Source organism: Rhinoraja longicauda, chromosome 6 (genome assembly GCF_053455715.1).
Source record: "Rhinoraja longicauda isolate Sanriku21f chromosome 6, sRhiLon1.1, whole genome shotgun sequence".
Taxonomy (NCBI): Eukaryota; Metazoa; Chordata; class Chondrichthyes; order Rajiformes; family Arhynchobatidae; genus Rhinoraja; species Rhinoraja longicauda.
In genome coordinates, this window is record NC_135958.1 from 65,336,280 (window position 1) to 65,351,509 (window position 15,230).

The window sequence follows — 15,230 nt, forward strand, 5'->3', positions numbered from 1 at the left end:
TCATTGAAAATGAGTTGGAATTTAAGAACACCAAAAAATTGTTTTTAATTATACAGCGTGACAGCAAGGCCTGATTGGGAATAGTGTATACAGTTTTGTGCCCTTATCTAAATAAGGAAGTAGGAACTTTGGAGGTAGTACAAAGAAAATTCACCAGGCTATTCATGTGATGAGAGAGTTGTACCACAAAGAGAGACTAAATAGTTTGGGTGTTTATTCTTTGGGAGTTTAGAAGAATGAGGGATGACCGTATTCAAACATATAAGATCCTAATTGGGTTTGATGCATGATTTTTTTCATGGAGGGGGTGAATCTCTTTTCAGTTTTCAGCCTCAGTGGGTGGGGGATGCTGGATCATTAAAAATATTCAAAGCAGAGGTAAACAAAAAATTGATAGACTGAGAAATAGTATGGAGAAATTACACAGACGATGAGTTGAGGCCAGCATTGATCAGCCATGATCATGTTAAGGGTGGGGCTGCACCTGGTCCTACTTTCTTGTGTCTTTTTCCTAGGCTGCACCCATGTATTGTGTATGCAGTATTTACCTTGAAACCGTGCAATTACAAATAAAAAAAAATAGAAATAATTTTTTAAGAAAACCGTGTATTAAAAATATCCCTTGATATATTCAGGAATGGTAATTTGCTGACATATGATACATACATAGCATTTTAATCCAAATGTCTAATCCACCACACCTCAATAACCTGATTTTAAATTAGACATTTTGTGTTATTTTTTGCCAGTTATGATATAGTTATTAGACACATTTAAAACAAATATTCACAGCTTGGTGTCCTAACACCAACAAAATGCTTACTTTTAAGAACTTCTTAATAGGCTGGAAATGGACATAGTGAAAATTGAATTGTGATTAAATTGATTTATTGATTTATTTTGGACTTTTTTCCGGATAATAACAGTAATAGCTAATGTGTTTTCTCCAATAATGATATACCTTCAAAAGTATCTCTGATTGTAAGATACTGACTTGTTAAGCTCTTGTTGGAGCCCCAATGAGCATTTTTATTTATGCAAGCAGTACTGAATATAAGAAATTCATCACTGACTGTAGTATAGGATCAAGTATAAAATGTCATTTGTTCAACATTCTCTTTCACATTTAGGAAAAGGTTTGCTCAAACTCCGGAAACTGCAGAGATTGAGACTGGATAGCAACCAGCTGATATGTGTGGAGTCACGGGAGTTTTCAGGACTAAGTCAACTGACATCTCTGGATATCAGCAATAACCAGTTAACTGACATCACTGTAAGTGTAGGAAAATAACTGCAGATGCTGGTACAAATCGAAGGTATCACAAAATGCTGGAGTAACTCAGCAGGTTAGGAGAGAAGGAATGACTGAAGAAGGGTCTCGACCCGAAACGTCACCCATTCCTTCTCTCCTGAGATGCTGCCTGACCTGAGTTACTCCAGCATTTTGTGATACCTTCGACATCACTGTAAGAATGACCAAAACAATTACAGGAGTCTGCGAAATGGTTTAACCGATTCTTCCTACCCTCTGACTTTTTTTTAGATATCACAAGTATATTTACTGCTTTTTAGAGACAGCTGGAATTTTGTTAATTAATTTGAAGTTCACCAATCTTCTTCAAGAACATTTTAAACCGATGCATGGAATTTAAGAAAAATATTCTTGGTGTTTTAAAAACCCTGAGCCCAATCAATATCTCATCTACTCATTCATTTCCATTTTCCTTACAAACATACAGATAAGCCATGCTGCCCATCTAGTCTACATTGGGTCTCAAAGTAATTCCATTGTATTAGTAAAATACTAATTGTCATGGTGACCTATTCCTCACACATTTTTATTCTGCTTACAAGAAAGGCAATCATCCTACCAACTTGCTTGTCTTTGGGATGTGGGAAGAAACTGGAGTATCCAGAGGAAGCCCATGTGGTCACAGGGAGAATGTGCAAACTCTGCTGGACAGCACAGGAGGTCTCTAAAAGTGTACTGAAAAGGAAACCATGAAGAAAAAGATATCTAATGAACAAATGTGCACTTCATTCAGTCGAGAAAGGCAATCCCCTTTTATGGATTCAGTTCTATCTATCCTTGTGTAATCCCTAAAATATTTATTTCATTTGTATTATTACACTCATCATGTCCCAGGATCTCTCCTTGATTTCCTACTCATCCTAAATGAGTTTAGACTACCGACAGCAGTTATCTGGATCTGGTCTGAAGGTTTCATCAGCTTTGAGGTTGCATCTTATGCTAAATCAGGTGGGATGCATACCAGACATTTTAATTCATCATAAGCTGTGCCTTTAACTCCATACCTGAGCAGGCACAAAGTTGAACAGAACTAGCAGTCACTTGTGTGAATTCCATGAGTTTGTTAGAGGCAAATCATTTGAATATATTTGATAGTTTTTTGGTGTACTTAGAGAATTGATGAGGGAAATGCAGTTACGATTATTAAAGTATTATTATGATTATGAATATAGACTCGCAAAAAACATTTGATAAAGTGGCATGTAATGGTCATCATCAATATTAAAATCCATGAAATTAAGTGATCTAAAATAGCAAGACAGAAAATGGGTTAAATAGCAGGAAACAATGAGCTATGAGGAAAAATTGTAAAATTTAAACTTTACCAGCTGCACCACTTTGCTGCCCACAAATTCGATGATAGACTAGAAGTTGGGTATGTATCTAAAATAAATGAGTTTGCAGTGTGGGCAGCATAATGAGCTTGAATGGATCTGATAGACTGTCTAACGTCCTTCCATGCTGCACTATTTTGTGATTGCAATAGTTCTCTGAAAACCCCTACAATATCCTTTCATCCTTTATTTCATCCTATCTTTATTTCATCTTCCCCTGCTGCAATCTTAGTTCAGGTTTTCATTTTTTTCTGGATTGTGTTCTCCATCTTTTGCCCGCCTGCCTACCAGATACAAACATTTTCATCTTCATGTCAATGTCCTCTATCGAAATATAACATGATCATTAACATTAATAATATTAGCTCCAATTTTAAATGAGATACACCTGTTGGAATTTTGGGTATTTACAGGTTAATTAAAATCTAGTCAGAGTGGGAAAAAAAAGTTAATCAGTGACCTCATTTACGGAACCTGCAAAAATTGTGTTTTGTAGAAATAGTGTTTCACTTATAGTCATAACTATATATTTTTTTGTTCAGGCTGTGAATGGATTGCCCTGTCTTGAGGAGCTGTTTGCATCCCACAACAAGTTGTATGGGATCGTTGATCTCAGTAGATGTAATAAGGTCAGTAGTGAAAATACAAAATGCAAAAAAAAATCAGTTTATTTGTTTTATCTTAACTTTGACAATAACTGCATTGATAAATTGCATTGATCTGTTTGTAGAAGGACATTATGCAATTTTTGACCAGCTCATTGATATAATTTGAAGCCAAAGAGCATTTCAAATCATTTAACTCTGAATTAATTCTTTAATGTTCCAAGAGATTTATAAAATATTCTGTGACTTTAAGAAGGTAGCCTGTCCAGTCCAAATAATCTCTGTCCTTAAATAAATTATGTAGGCCTTTCTTGGTAGTTAGTTATGGCTATGACTCTAAGATATGACTTAAATACAGTAAACCCACAATTTAACGAACCCTTTTATAACGGACTTTGGTTATAGTGGACAGACTTGCCCACACCATTCCTAGTTCACACCACCTCCCCACCCTCTTACAGCTTTGACTTCTGACGCCACGTCCGGCCCGCACAGTCAAGTTGACGCAGCTGTTTTTGCGGCTCAAGTTGTAGCCTCTGGGGACTACGCTTTCTTCAGGCTGTCGCCAATAACAGAACAGCTCGGTCAGTGTGGGACTTCATCCCCTCCAACGCTCTGCTTCTACTTCCTGTCGGTCCGAGGCTTTGTTCACTCCCCACTTCAATGCCAGCTCGTCCTCCACCCATTGCTCTGATGACTCAGTCTCTTCCGCCACCCTCCCCTCCACTGCCGCCTTCTCCTCCTTCTCCCCCGGAGTCGCTGACATACTTCACCTTGGAAGGTGTAGAAGGCAGCGGTGGAGCAGAGGGAGAGGCTGGATGGACAGGGCAACGGGAGAAGATGATGGATGCGGTTGTAGGGTAGTGGGTGGGTGGGCAGAGTAATGGCAGAAGCGTGGAGAGGATAAATCGGGAGGGAAGGGAACCCACAGTGACTGAGCCTGTCCTGTGAGCGTTTCCTGTAGGTGGCAGTGGCCAGAAGAAAGCACTGTACCAAGAGGCTACAAAGTGAGCTGCAATAACAGCAGCTTCAACGGAAGGTGCGGTAACTGGTGAAGAAGGGCTTGCTGGTTCAACGGCATTGGCGCATAGTTTTAAGGTGAAAAATGCTGGAGTAACTTAGCAGACTGAATCAGTCTGAAGAATGATCCCAACGTTACCTATCCATGTTTTCCAGAGATGCTGCCTGACCCGCTGAGTTACTCCAGCACTTTGTGTCCTTTTACATATTAACCAGCATCTGCAGTTCTTTGCTTCAACTACATGCAATTATAATACCGTAAGTTATAGCGGACAATTGGCAATAACGGACACTATTCCCCCCTCCATGATCTGCTCTAACAAGGGTTTACTGTACAGTCGAGAGAAGCAGTTGTGCATGCTCTAGTTTCCTACCAGGTGAGAAACTATGCCAATGAACAATTTCAGTTTTGCCTGTCTTAGACTTCTCATGATTGATTCCTTAGCGCATGAAGTATCTTCAAGAAACATGCAAGCCTGATATAGTTTCTCCTGAGCTAGTAAGTGTGGAAGTATGCACAAGGTGCCACTCAATACTTGAATGGTACACCCAAGCCTGGACCTCTTCTAAATGATGCCAGCAACCACCAGTTATTGTAACATAAGGATTCTTCAAGGCTTAACAATGTGGATTCTGAAAGGATGTTTCCTTTTGAGGTTGGATCAAGAATTAAGGGTACAATTTCAGAATAAGGGATTGCACATTTTGGAGAGGTAGAGGAATTTCATCCCTCAGAAGATTGTCAATCTTTGGAGCTTTTTGTCCTGGACACTAAATCTTTGAATATGATTAACATTTAGATAGATATTTGGACTATAGGGTAACCACCAATTAAGAGAGCAGGCAGGAAATTGGAGCTGTGGCAAAATCAAATAAGCCATGAATTTATTAAATAGCAAAACAGGCTCAAGAGGAGATATGGCCTTCTGCTCATTCGTATGTAACAAGCTGCAGGCAGCTACTGGGTGTCGCTAGGGAGCTCATTGACAAAGACTATGGTACTCCACAGTTGGCAGTGGCTTACAAATGCTTACAAAGGAAATGATTAGGAGGGGCATCCAGGGTGAGTAGGTGTTTGGTAAAAGATTAGTGTTTAAAATCTGAGCCGTGTTTAGAGAAGCAGCTATAATATCACTTCTCCCAGCTCCACAATCAGGTCTTTATCTTTTAATGTTGCTTGGCAGTGATCCATTTTAGAACAATCAATCAGGTGGCATGGCATATGTGATACCCTTGTGAAAAAGGGGAGGAAAAACATAGCAATAACTCCAAACCTGTCAGTTTACCCTTGGTAGTGAACCTTTAAAAAATAATAATAAGGGGAAAAAATTGATAGGCACAGAGAAGTTTGAGTTAAAAGAGAGCCAATGTAAATTCACAGATCAAAGGCAAATTATGTTTGACTAATCTGATTAAATATTTTAGGTAACCGAAAAAGTTGAGGCAAAAGTTGTTAAATTTTACAAAGGCAGTTGGCTAAACCCCACCAAAAAAAAGACGATGAGGTAAAAATTGAATTGTCAGCTTAGATAAGGAATTGACTCAAGGGCAACATGCAATGCGTCATTATAAATCGTTGTTTTTCATGCAGGAGGATAGTGGAAGTGGTTTTCCTCGGAAGTTGGGGCAATGATCACAACTTATCAGATGTGGGCACAAGAGACTGTAGATGCTGGAATCTTGTTAAGAAACATACTGTTGGAGGAACAACGGATCAGGCAGCATCTGTGGAGGGACATTGTCAGACAATGTTTTGTGTCAGGACCCTTCTTCAGACATTGTTTGCCCATTTCTCTGCAAAGATGCGGCCTGACCCACTGAGTTCCTCCAGCAGTTTGTCTTTTACTTGTAGCATGTATATTATTAACTTCTATATGGATGTACAGGTTAAAATTTTGGAAGTTGCAGAGGGCATTAAGCTGGAAATGTATAGAAGATTAAAAAGCTTGTCCTCATAGGCCAAAATATTGAGTATAAGAATGGGACATCATGTTGCAGCTCTGCATAGCATTGGTTATACTGCCATCAGAGTAATATGTATAGTATTGATCACCGCGCTGCGAGAAGGATCTGTTCGCAATAGAGAGTGCAGAAGAGCTTCACGAGTATGGTCTTGAATGGAGGGCTGGTGCTATAAGGTGAGATTTAATAGGCTTGGTCTATTTTAGAGTGAAGATGGCTGGGAAGAAACCATACAGAAATTTATAAGATTTTAAAGGACATTGACTCTTTTGTTGTAGGGCAGCAGAGTTTAGAACTAGGGAGCACAGGTTTAAGGTGGAAGTGGAGAAAAATAAAGGGGCTCGGAGCAGTTCATTTTTCACACAAAGGATGGTGCTGAACTGGAATGAGCTGCCAGAGGAGGTTTAGTTTAGTTTAGACATAAAGCATGGAAACCTGCCATTCGGCCCACCGAGTCTGCACCGACAAGCGATCACCTGCACACTAATTCTGTCCTACACACTAGGGACAATTTTTTTACAGAAGCCAATTAACCTACAAAACTGCACATCTTTGGAATGTGGGAGGAAACCGGAACAGACTGCAAGAAGACTATAAGGAGAAGGGTGGTCGTGTGGCATTTAAAATTTAATTTGAAACGTTTGAAGTGACACATTATGGCAGAAAGATCAAGGAGAGATAAGATAGATGAAGAAGCATTGTTCCAAAGGGTGTGCAGGAACAGAGGGACTATTGAATGTGAATACTTTTTTTGAAAGTGACAGACATGATGAGAGAGTGTTTACTGAAGCATATGGAAATCTGGGCTTCATAAACAGAGGGCAGAAAAAGCAGGAAGGTTAAGATGTAACAGTAAAACATGCCAAAAATTCTCGTCTTCTCATGTAAGGAAAGATGTGAAGGTCTTAGAGAGATTTTGGAATGGATTCACGAGAATGGTTCCAGGGATGAGTATATATATTAGATAAGCTGAGCTTGTTGTTTTTGGAGTAAAGAGGAATGGGTGCAGTAAAAAATCAAAATGTGGAGGAACTCAGCAGGTCAGGCAGCATCTGTGGTGAGAAATGGACACTTAATCTTTCAGGTCAGACCATTCTTCAGATCCTGTACTACAGTGTACCAAGAGATTTGCAATGAGGAATAAAAATGTAACAGTTACTAAAGTAAAGCATATCACAAACATGATTTCACATCATGGTTGAAATGTTTATGGTTGAAATGGTTGAAATGTTTATGGTTGAAATGGTTGAAACTATTTATGTATATTAAGCTGTTTTTTTCCTGCAGGAAATGAATATGCCTGATAACTTTTGCAAATTGTTGACAGAATTTAATTTTGCTGAAGACATTGAGAGATATGGGGAAAGGAGGAGTGTATAAAGTTTGGACATAGACCAGCTTACCTCATAGAATAGCGACACTATTTTTAATTATTTGTGCGTGGATACAATTTTTAGAACAAAGTGAATCTGCGTACCACTATTTTAACCTGTATATCTATGTATGGATATGCAGGCTAACATTTGATAACATTTGATTAATTCTATCTTTTGATTGTTGGTGGATATAGTGAATTCTATGAGCTGCAAACTACATGTATTATATATCTTCACCCTTTTCTGTGCAACCTAAGTTGTATACTATTTAATCACTGGGGCTACAATCTTTTGTAAATTAGTTAAGTTTAGAGATACAGCGTGGAAACGGGCCTTTTGGCCTAACGAGTCTGCGCTGACCAACAATTACCCCGTACACTAGTTCTATCCTACACTCTAGGGACAATTTACAGAAGCCAATTAATCTACAAACTCGCACTACAAACAAGGTTTAGCTTGTTATGGATAAAGGTTTATCCTTTGCACTGTCTGCTGTGTGTGATTGCATCATCTGGACTGCTTTAATTTCGCTGTACTTTGTGTAGTGACAATAAAGGTTATTTACATTTACATCTTTGGAATGTGGGAGGAACCCGGAGAAAATCCGCACAGTTTCGGGGAGAACGTGCAAACTCCGTACAGACAGCACCCGTAATCAGGATCGAACCCCGGTCTCTGGCGCTGTAAGGCAGCAAATCTACCTCTGCGCCACTGTGCCATCCCAATTAGTATAGAGTGTAATAGCATTTAACAATCACCAGTTCTTGCTAGCTACTCATGATTATGTTGTGTGATTGTGCTAAAATCTGTAGTCAAGATATTCCACTGCACATTAAAGGATATGTTGGAATAGTGTTTATACAGTGGAATAACAACCAGTTTGATTGTGGTCCCGTTGCATCAAAGTTCACATGTCCAAAGCCTTTGTCACAAGAAACTGGGTCTTGCACATTTCACACGTGAAAACGTGCCAGCCTGTACTCCATTCCTGAGATTGGACTTGTGGTTGTCTGTGGTTGGTGAGTGTTACTTGGGGTGTGTTTACCATCATCGGGCGGTTCTGTTTTTTGGAGGTGGGATAGGGGGTGGCTGGTGATGTGAATAGGCCAAACCGTGTGATGGGGAGAGAACCAAGTATAATGTAAATGTAAATATTAATTATTTAATTCATCTTCTAATGATGTTCTTTTTCACATCAGTTACAGGAACTGGATTTATCCAACAACAAAATTTCAGCAGTCCATGGACTATCTTTGCTGGAAACTTTAACTGTATGTGTTTGTAAAAAACAGTTATCCCATCAAAACAATTTTCATATATGTTGACAGACCTGTCACTGTCGATGTGAATTATGTCTTGTTGTCCTTTCCACAGTCCGTAGATCTGTCCAGCAATGTCGTGTGCAGTACTGAAAGGCTTGGAATTTTGAGGTTTGTGGATTTGTTCTGTCAAACTATTGAGAAAGCTTGGAGCAAGAAAAGGCATCCTTCGTCCACCATCTGCGTTTGTTGGCCTTAATCGTAAATTAAATTATTTTTCTCCCACATCTCCCACCTTCACCCTGCCCCACCTGACACAAACTCTGAAAATGGTGGATTCAAATCAGAGTTAGAAAAATCATATCATAGAATAGATGCTACCTGGCCCACTGAGTTACTCCAGCATTTTGTGTCTACCTATAGAATATATTTAATGGGCGAAGAGTTCCTGGGTGAACGAAATGTAGCAAAACTGTAAAAATGTTTGCATTTAATGTTGATTATTTGGATGCCCTTGTTGTGTAAGTGAAATATCCACAAGTATCTTAAATCTCCCATTTCATTTTTTACATACTTATTGATCCAGTCTCTCTTCCCAGTGCACCTGTTTATGTTTTAATATTATGTCCAGTCTCAGTATTTAATAATATTTACTTGATGACATAAATTAAAATTATTAATTAAATAAGCTAACAAGTCAGTATTCCTTCTCCATATTGCTATTTGGTCAGTAAATATTTGATAATGGACACAACATTTGTCATACTACTACAAGCCTTATCCGTTCCTTATATACATATTAAAACAATATTAAATTATCAAGAGTCCCATGATTTTATTTCAGGCATTCAGTACTCATAGCAAGTATTATTAAAAAAACAATTATTTAAAATGTATTCCTTTCCTGAGCTTTAATCTCCCCTATTTGTGTGTGCACCAGATGGAGGATTGGTAGATAATTAATCATCCTGTCCTCTGGCAGCCCCAGCTGCTTGCTGATGTACTGTTAGAAAAATTATTCATGCTTCACTTTACATTTCTTTCATGTGTCATCATCCTGAAGCGAGGAGGCTGATGAACAAGCTAGAGGATCTCCACAATTGTTCCCACTGTAAATTGTAAATACTGGCTACATTATACAGAGCATTTTTCATACTGCTTAACGATAACCTATATTTTTAGGACAGATTCATCATTTGATTTGATATAGAAATTTGGGGATTTGACTTCTAAATTGAGGTTGGTGAAGTGCAGCAGGGATGTCAAATAGGGTAGAAGATGAACATTGAAGCAGTTTCAACATTTGGGGATTGGAATGAGTGCCTGGTCCCACCCCCAGTGATTCGCTTAAACGGTAATTGCTGATTGGTGTATCCAGATGGTGATTTGATGCAGTATTTCAATACAAACGTAGCCAGATTGAAACCAAATATTTACGAATGACTTCCCATTCCCCACCCATCCTATGATGACTCAACAATCTCTAATGTTCGCTTTGTCCCATCATATGAATTTGGCTTCCCCCACCACCTCATTCTCTCCTTCTCCCTTTTTCATTCTCACCTCCCCTCACTTGCTCTGCTCTCCCCACACACTCTCCCACCCCTTCCCCTCGCTCTCCCACCCCTCCCCATCGCTCTCCCACCCCCCTCGCTCTCCCATCCCTTCCCCTCACACTTCCACCCTCCTCCTCGCTCTCCCACCCCTCCCCCCATTCTCCCATCCCTCCCCCCACTCCCACCCCCTCGCTCCCACTCCTCCCCTCGATCTCCCACCCCATCCCCCTCGCTCTCCCACTCCTCCCCCCTGCTCTCCCACCCCTTCCCCTCTCTCTCATTTCCCTCCCTGTCCCCCCTTCTCACCTTCCTCCCCCTCATCCTCTCGCTTCACTTCTCCTCCTCCCCCACTACCCTTCTTCCCCTCTAACCCTCCTCCCCGTCTCCCCTCTTGCCTCCCTCCCCTCACCTTTCTCCCCCTCCCCCTCTCGTCTTTCTCCCTCTTGCCCCTTCCTCCTTCCAATCCCCCTCTCCCTCCCCAGTCCCTTCCTCTCCCTTCCCTAACCCTTTCCATCCTCTCCCTTCCCATCCTCTCCCTTTCCCGTTCCATCCTCTCCCTTTCCATTCTCTCTCCCTTCCTCTTCCACCATTTTCCTTACCCCTCTCCCTTCCTCCCCTCCCTCCCACTCTCCCTCTTCCTTTCCCCCCACCTCCTCCCTTTCTTCCCAGCTCCTCTCCTCTCCCAACCCCTCTCCCAACCCCTCTCCCTTCCTCTCCCACCCCTTCTCCCTTCCACCCCCACCCCATCCCTTTCTCCCCTCTCATTTTTCACCTTCCCTCTCTCCCTGCAGTCTACCTCCTCCCTCGTTCACCTTCCTCCCTCTCCTCCTCGTTCTCCTTCCTCCCCTCCGCCTCGCTCGCTTTGTTTCTTGCTCACCTTCCCACCCCTTCCTAATGCATTTCCTCTCCCTTCCCCTTCACTTGCTTTTATATCCTCTGTTTTCTCATTCACTTTCTGCCCTCTCCTTGCTCTGTCTGTCTCTCCTCTCTCTGTTGCTTGCAATTCTGGAGCAATCAAATATATTCATTAATAAGAACAGGGACTTTATTCTGTTTCAAGAGCCAAGTGAACAAGGTTATCTAGAGTTCAGATTCTAATCTCAAAAAACTATACTTTTAACCTTTCTCCCAAGATCCTCTTTGTCTGTTTCAAATGCCAAAACGTCAGTGTCGTTGAAGTGGAAAGGGCAGTGACAATGGGATTATTTGAACTTTGAGAAATGCTTTGAAGTTCATTTTGTTTAGAGTTGTTGCCTTTCTGGTTTCCTTGGTTGGGCAATATTTTTTGACTCTCTCGTTGAAATTTTCTGCAGTTTGGAATTGTTAGCTTTAAACTTCCAGATATTGATTTGGCTCAGGTTCCAGTTCTACTTGTAGAAACAAAGAACTGTTAATACACAAAAGGACACAAAGTGCTGGAGTAACTCAGCAGGTTAGGCATAGTTTCTGGAGAACAGGATAAGTGACGTTTCAGTCGAGACCCTTCTCCATATTTAAAGAAGGGTCTTGACCCGAAACATCATTTATCCATGTTCTCCAGAGATGCTGCCTGAGCTGCTGAGTTACTCCAGCACATTGTGTCTGTTCCAGTTCTACTTTTTTATTTCATTTTATGATCCATTGAAATCAGTATAAAAGCTGATAGGGTGCACAGTAAGGACATAAAATTCAAACAAACACATAAGAAAGTTTTTGAACTTCATTTTCCTCATTCTATAATAAGCAACGTGGAAACAGCAGTTGTTCAAGTGGACCCGTTGGGCCCAAACCTCTCCTGCATTGGTGCAGCACCCTCTCCTCCCCCCTCCCCCCTCCCCTCCCCCCTATCCCTCCACCCCCCCTTCCCCCTTCCCCCTTCCCCTCCCCCTCACTCCATCCCCCTCAACCCCCCTTATCCTCCCTCCTCCCCCTCCCTCCCTCTCCCTCCACCCCCTCCCTCCCTTCCCCCTCCCTCTCTAGGAGATAGATTTAAACTTAAAAATGTGAATAACTTAAAAAATATTACACCGATGTCAATGAAACTACTTCCATTAGCACCAAAGGGATGACGATAAGGTGGGCCTAAAATTGACGCGCTATCGTGTACTGTTTTAGCTGTAGTTCAGGAACAAACAAACAAACAAACGAGAGTTTTAGTATATAGATTTCAAATGAATTTCAATGAGAGTCGTCTTCATAATCAAGACATGATCTCACTTTCTTTCCTGTCCAAGATTGTCTTGGACTCAGAGAAAGGCAGGAAAACCAGTTGCAAATTAAACTGGCAAAGATTCTTAAAAATAAGCTGCGTTTGTGAAGGCAAACCTCTCTATGCTGCAGTACCGTGGCACCATTTGTTTATGGTGATGTATTGTTTAAACCTCCATTTATTGTGTCAAGTCTCTGAAGATTAAAATTCATTTTGTGTGAATTCAGAATTGAGGTTTAATGTGAGATCTGCATACATGTATGAAATTACTGAAGTTTTATCATCTGCAGTCAAATCCCATCGATTTACAGCAACATTTTTTTCCATTAAATAAATGTAAGAGCTGATTTCTTGAATATTTGCTTGCTTATTTGTTAGTTTTCCACACAAGCTTTAAAGCTTTTCATTCTGTTACAGAGTTTGTTTTAATCCATCAGTTAATTTAAAATTGATAACCTCGCTATTGATATTTCATTTGTTTGAGGTATAGTGGCTCTTTAAGGCATATTTTTCTTTATTATATTATAGAGTTGCTTATGTTATAGACAATAGACAATAGGAGCAGGTGTAGGCCATTCGGCCCTTCAAGCCAGCATCGCCATTCACCGTGATCATGGCTGATCATCCACAATCAGTACCCCGTCCCTGCTTCTCCCCATATCCCTTGACTCCGCTATCATTAAGAGCTCTATCTAACTCTCTTTTGATAGCATTCAGGGAATTGGCCTCCACTGCCGTCTGGGGCAGAGAGTTCCACAACTTCACAACTGTCTGAGTGAAAAAGTTTTTCCTCATCACCGTTCTAAATGGCCTACCCCTTATTCTTAAACTGTGGCCCCTGGTTCGGGACTCCCCCAACATCGGGAACATGTTTCCTGCCTCTAGCATGTCCAAACCCGTAATAATCTTATATGTTTCAATAAGATCACCTCTCATCCTTCTAAATTCCAGAGTATACAAGCCCAGTTACTCCAGTCTTTCAACATCCAACAGTCCCGCCATTCCGGGAATTAACCTCGTGAACCTACGCTGCACTCCTTCAATAGTAAGAATGTCCTTCCTCAAATTTGGAGACCAAAACTGCACACAATACTCCAGGTGTGGTCTCACTAAGGCTCTGTACAACTGCAGAAGGACCTCTTTGCTCCTTTACTCAACTCCTCTTGTTATGAAGGCCAACATTCCATTAGCTTTCTTCACTGCCTGATGTAATTGCATGCTTACTTTCAGTGACTGATAAACTAGTACACCCAGATCTCGTTGTACTTCCCCTTTTTCTAATTTGGCACCATTCAGATAATAATCTGCCTTCCTGTTCTTACTACCAAACTGAATAACCTCACATTTATCCACATTAAACTGCATCTGCCATGCATCTGCCCACTCACACAACCTGTCCAAGCCACCCTGCATCCTCAAAGCATCCTCCTCCTTTGTTGGCGGCAATTCAAGTCAAAGTTTATGATCTGTCTTGACACCAAAGGATAAGAAATAATTGCCAACCTTAGATTCCTATATCACGATGTTTTTAGCCAAGTCTCGGCTCAATCTTTGCCTCTCTGGTAGATTAAAACCTAACCCCCCTTGACAGTCTTTGTTCATATTTCTCAATGCACTTCTTTCAGCTCAGTGTCAGTTGCAGTAAATGGTTTTGAAATGTGTGTTGAGTGGTTGCATTATGTTAAAGGTGCTATTGAATACAACTTGTTTTTCTTGTTGTGAGAAAAGTTCTTCTGAAAAGAATTTGAGTTTTCTTTTCCGGTTTTCCTCCTTGTTTGCTTGCAGGGTTTTTCTGGTTCATCATCCCACTCCCCCAAACATTACAAAGCAACCATAATACTGCAGAGATTACAAGTTCCATTAATCAATCAAGATCCAAATTCTGATCCATTATCTCGCGGGCTGATGAAAAGCATGATAAAATGTTTTTTTTTAATCAACTCTCCTGATCCACGGGAGTTACAAGATGATGAGTTTCTTCATCTTTTAAGATTGTCATTGCATCATCTTTGGATTCTTTTCTTTTGCACACCAAAACGTTGCAGCCTATTACAGCAGCATTTCTTTGTGTTATGTATTCAGGCAAATCAAGTCTTGGGTGATCAAATTATTTTCAGCTACTACATATATTTTACTTGTGATCTCCATGTGATTAGCATTTTGGGAATAGAAATCTAGGTTAATGATTCGGAAGTATAATCTGCAAAACAATAAAGAAAATCACCCAAATGCCCAAAACACAATGTTTTGTTGAATGAACTTTTACAGGTTTCATTTGTAATGCAAATGGCCCGATATGCAGTGCTGCAATGGAACAATAATGTGTAAATGGATGGTTTTAAATGAATGGTTTTATGTTTTAAGTTTGTAACGGTCATAAGGTCATAAGGTCATAAGTGATAGGAGCAGAATTAGGCCATTCGGCCCATCAAGTCTACTCCTCCATTCAATCGTGGCTGATCTATCCTCCTAACCCCATTCTCCTGCCTTCTCCCCATAACGCCTGACACCCGTACTAATCAAGAATCTGTCTATCTTTGCTTTAAAAATATCCATTGACGACCTCCACAGCCTTCTGTGACAAAGAATTCCACAGATTCACCACCGACTGACTAAAG

General features: G+C 40.6%; 1 protein-coding gene across 2 annotated transcripts in view; it reads left to right on the forward strand.

The window, feature by feature from the left end:
- LOC144594527 (uncharacterized) overlaps positions 1–15,230 on the forward strand; it is a 61,880-nt gene that overhangs the window by 23,327 nt on the left and 23,323 nt on the right. For both annotated transcript variants that reach the window (XM_078401189.1, XM_078401190.1), the window contains exons 6-9: positions 1,131–1,273; positions 3,189–3,275; positions 8,809–8,880; positions 8,984–9,039. In XM_078401189.1, the coding sequence (XP_078257315.1) occupies positions 1,131–1,273; positions 3,189–3,275; positions 8,809–8,880; positions 8,984–9,039 (358 nt within the window). The remainder of the gene's footprint in view (positions 1–1,130; positions 1,274–3,188; positions 3,276–8,808; positions 8,881–8,983; positions 9,040–15,230) is intronic.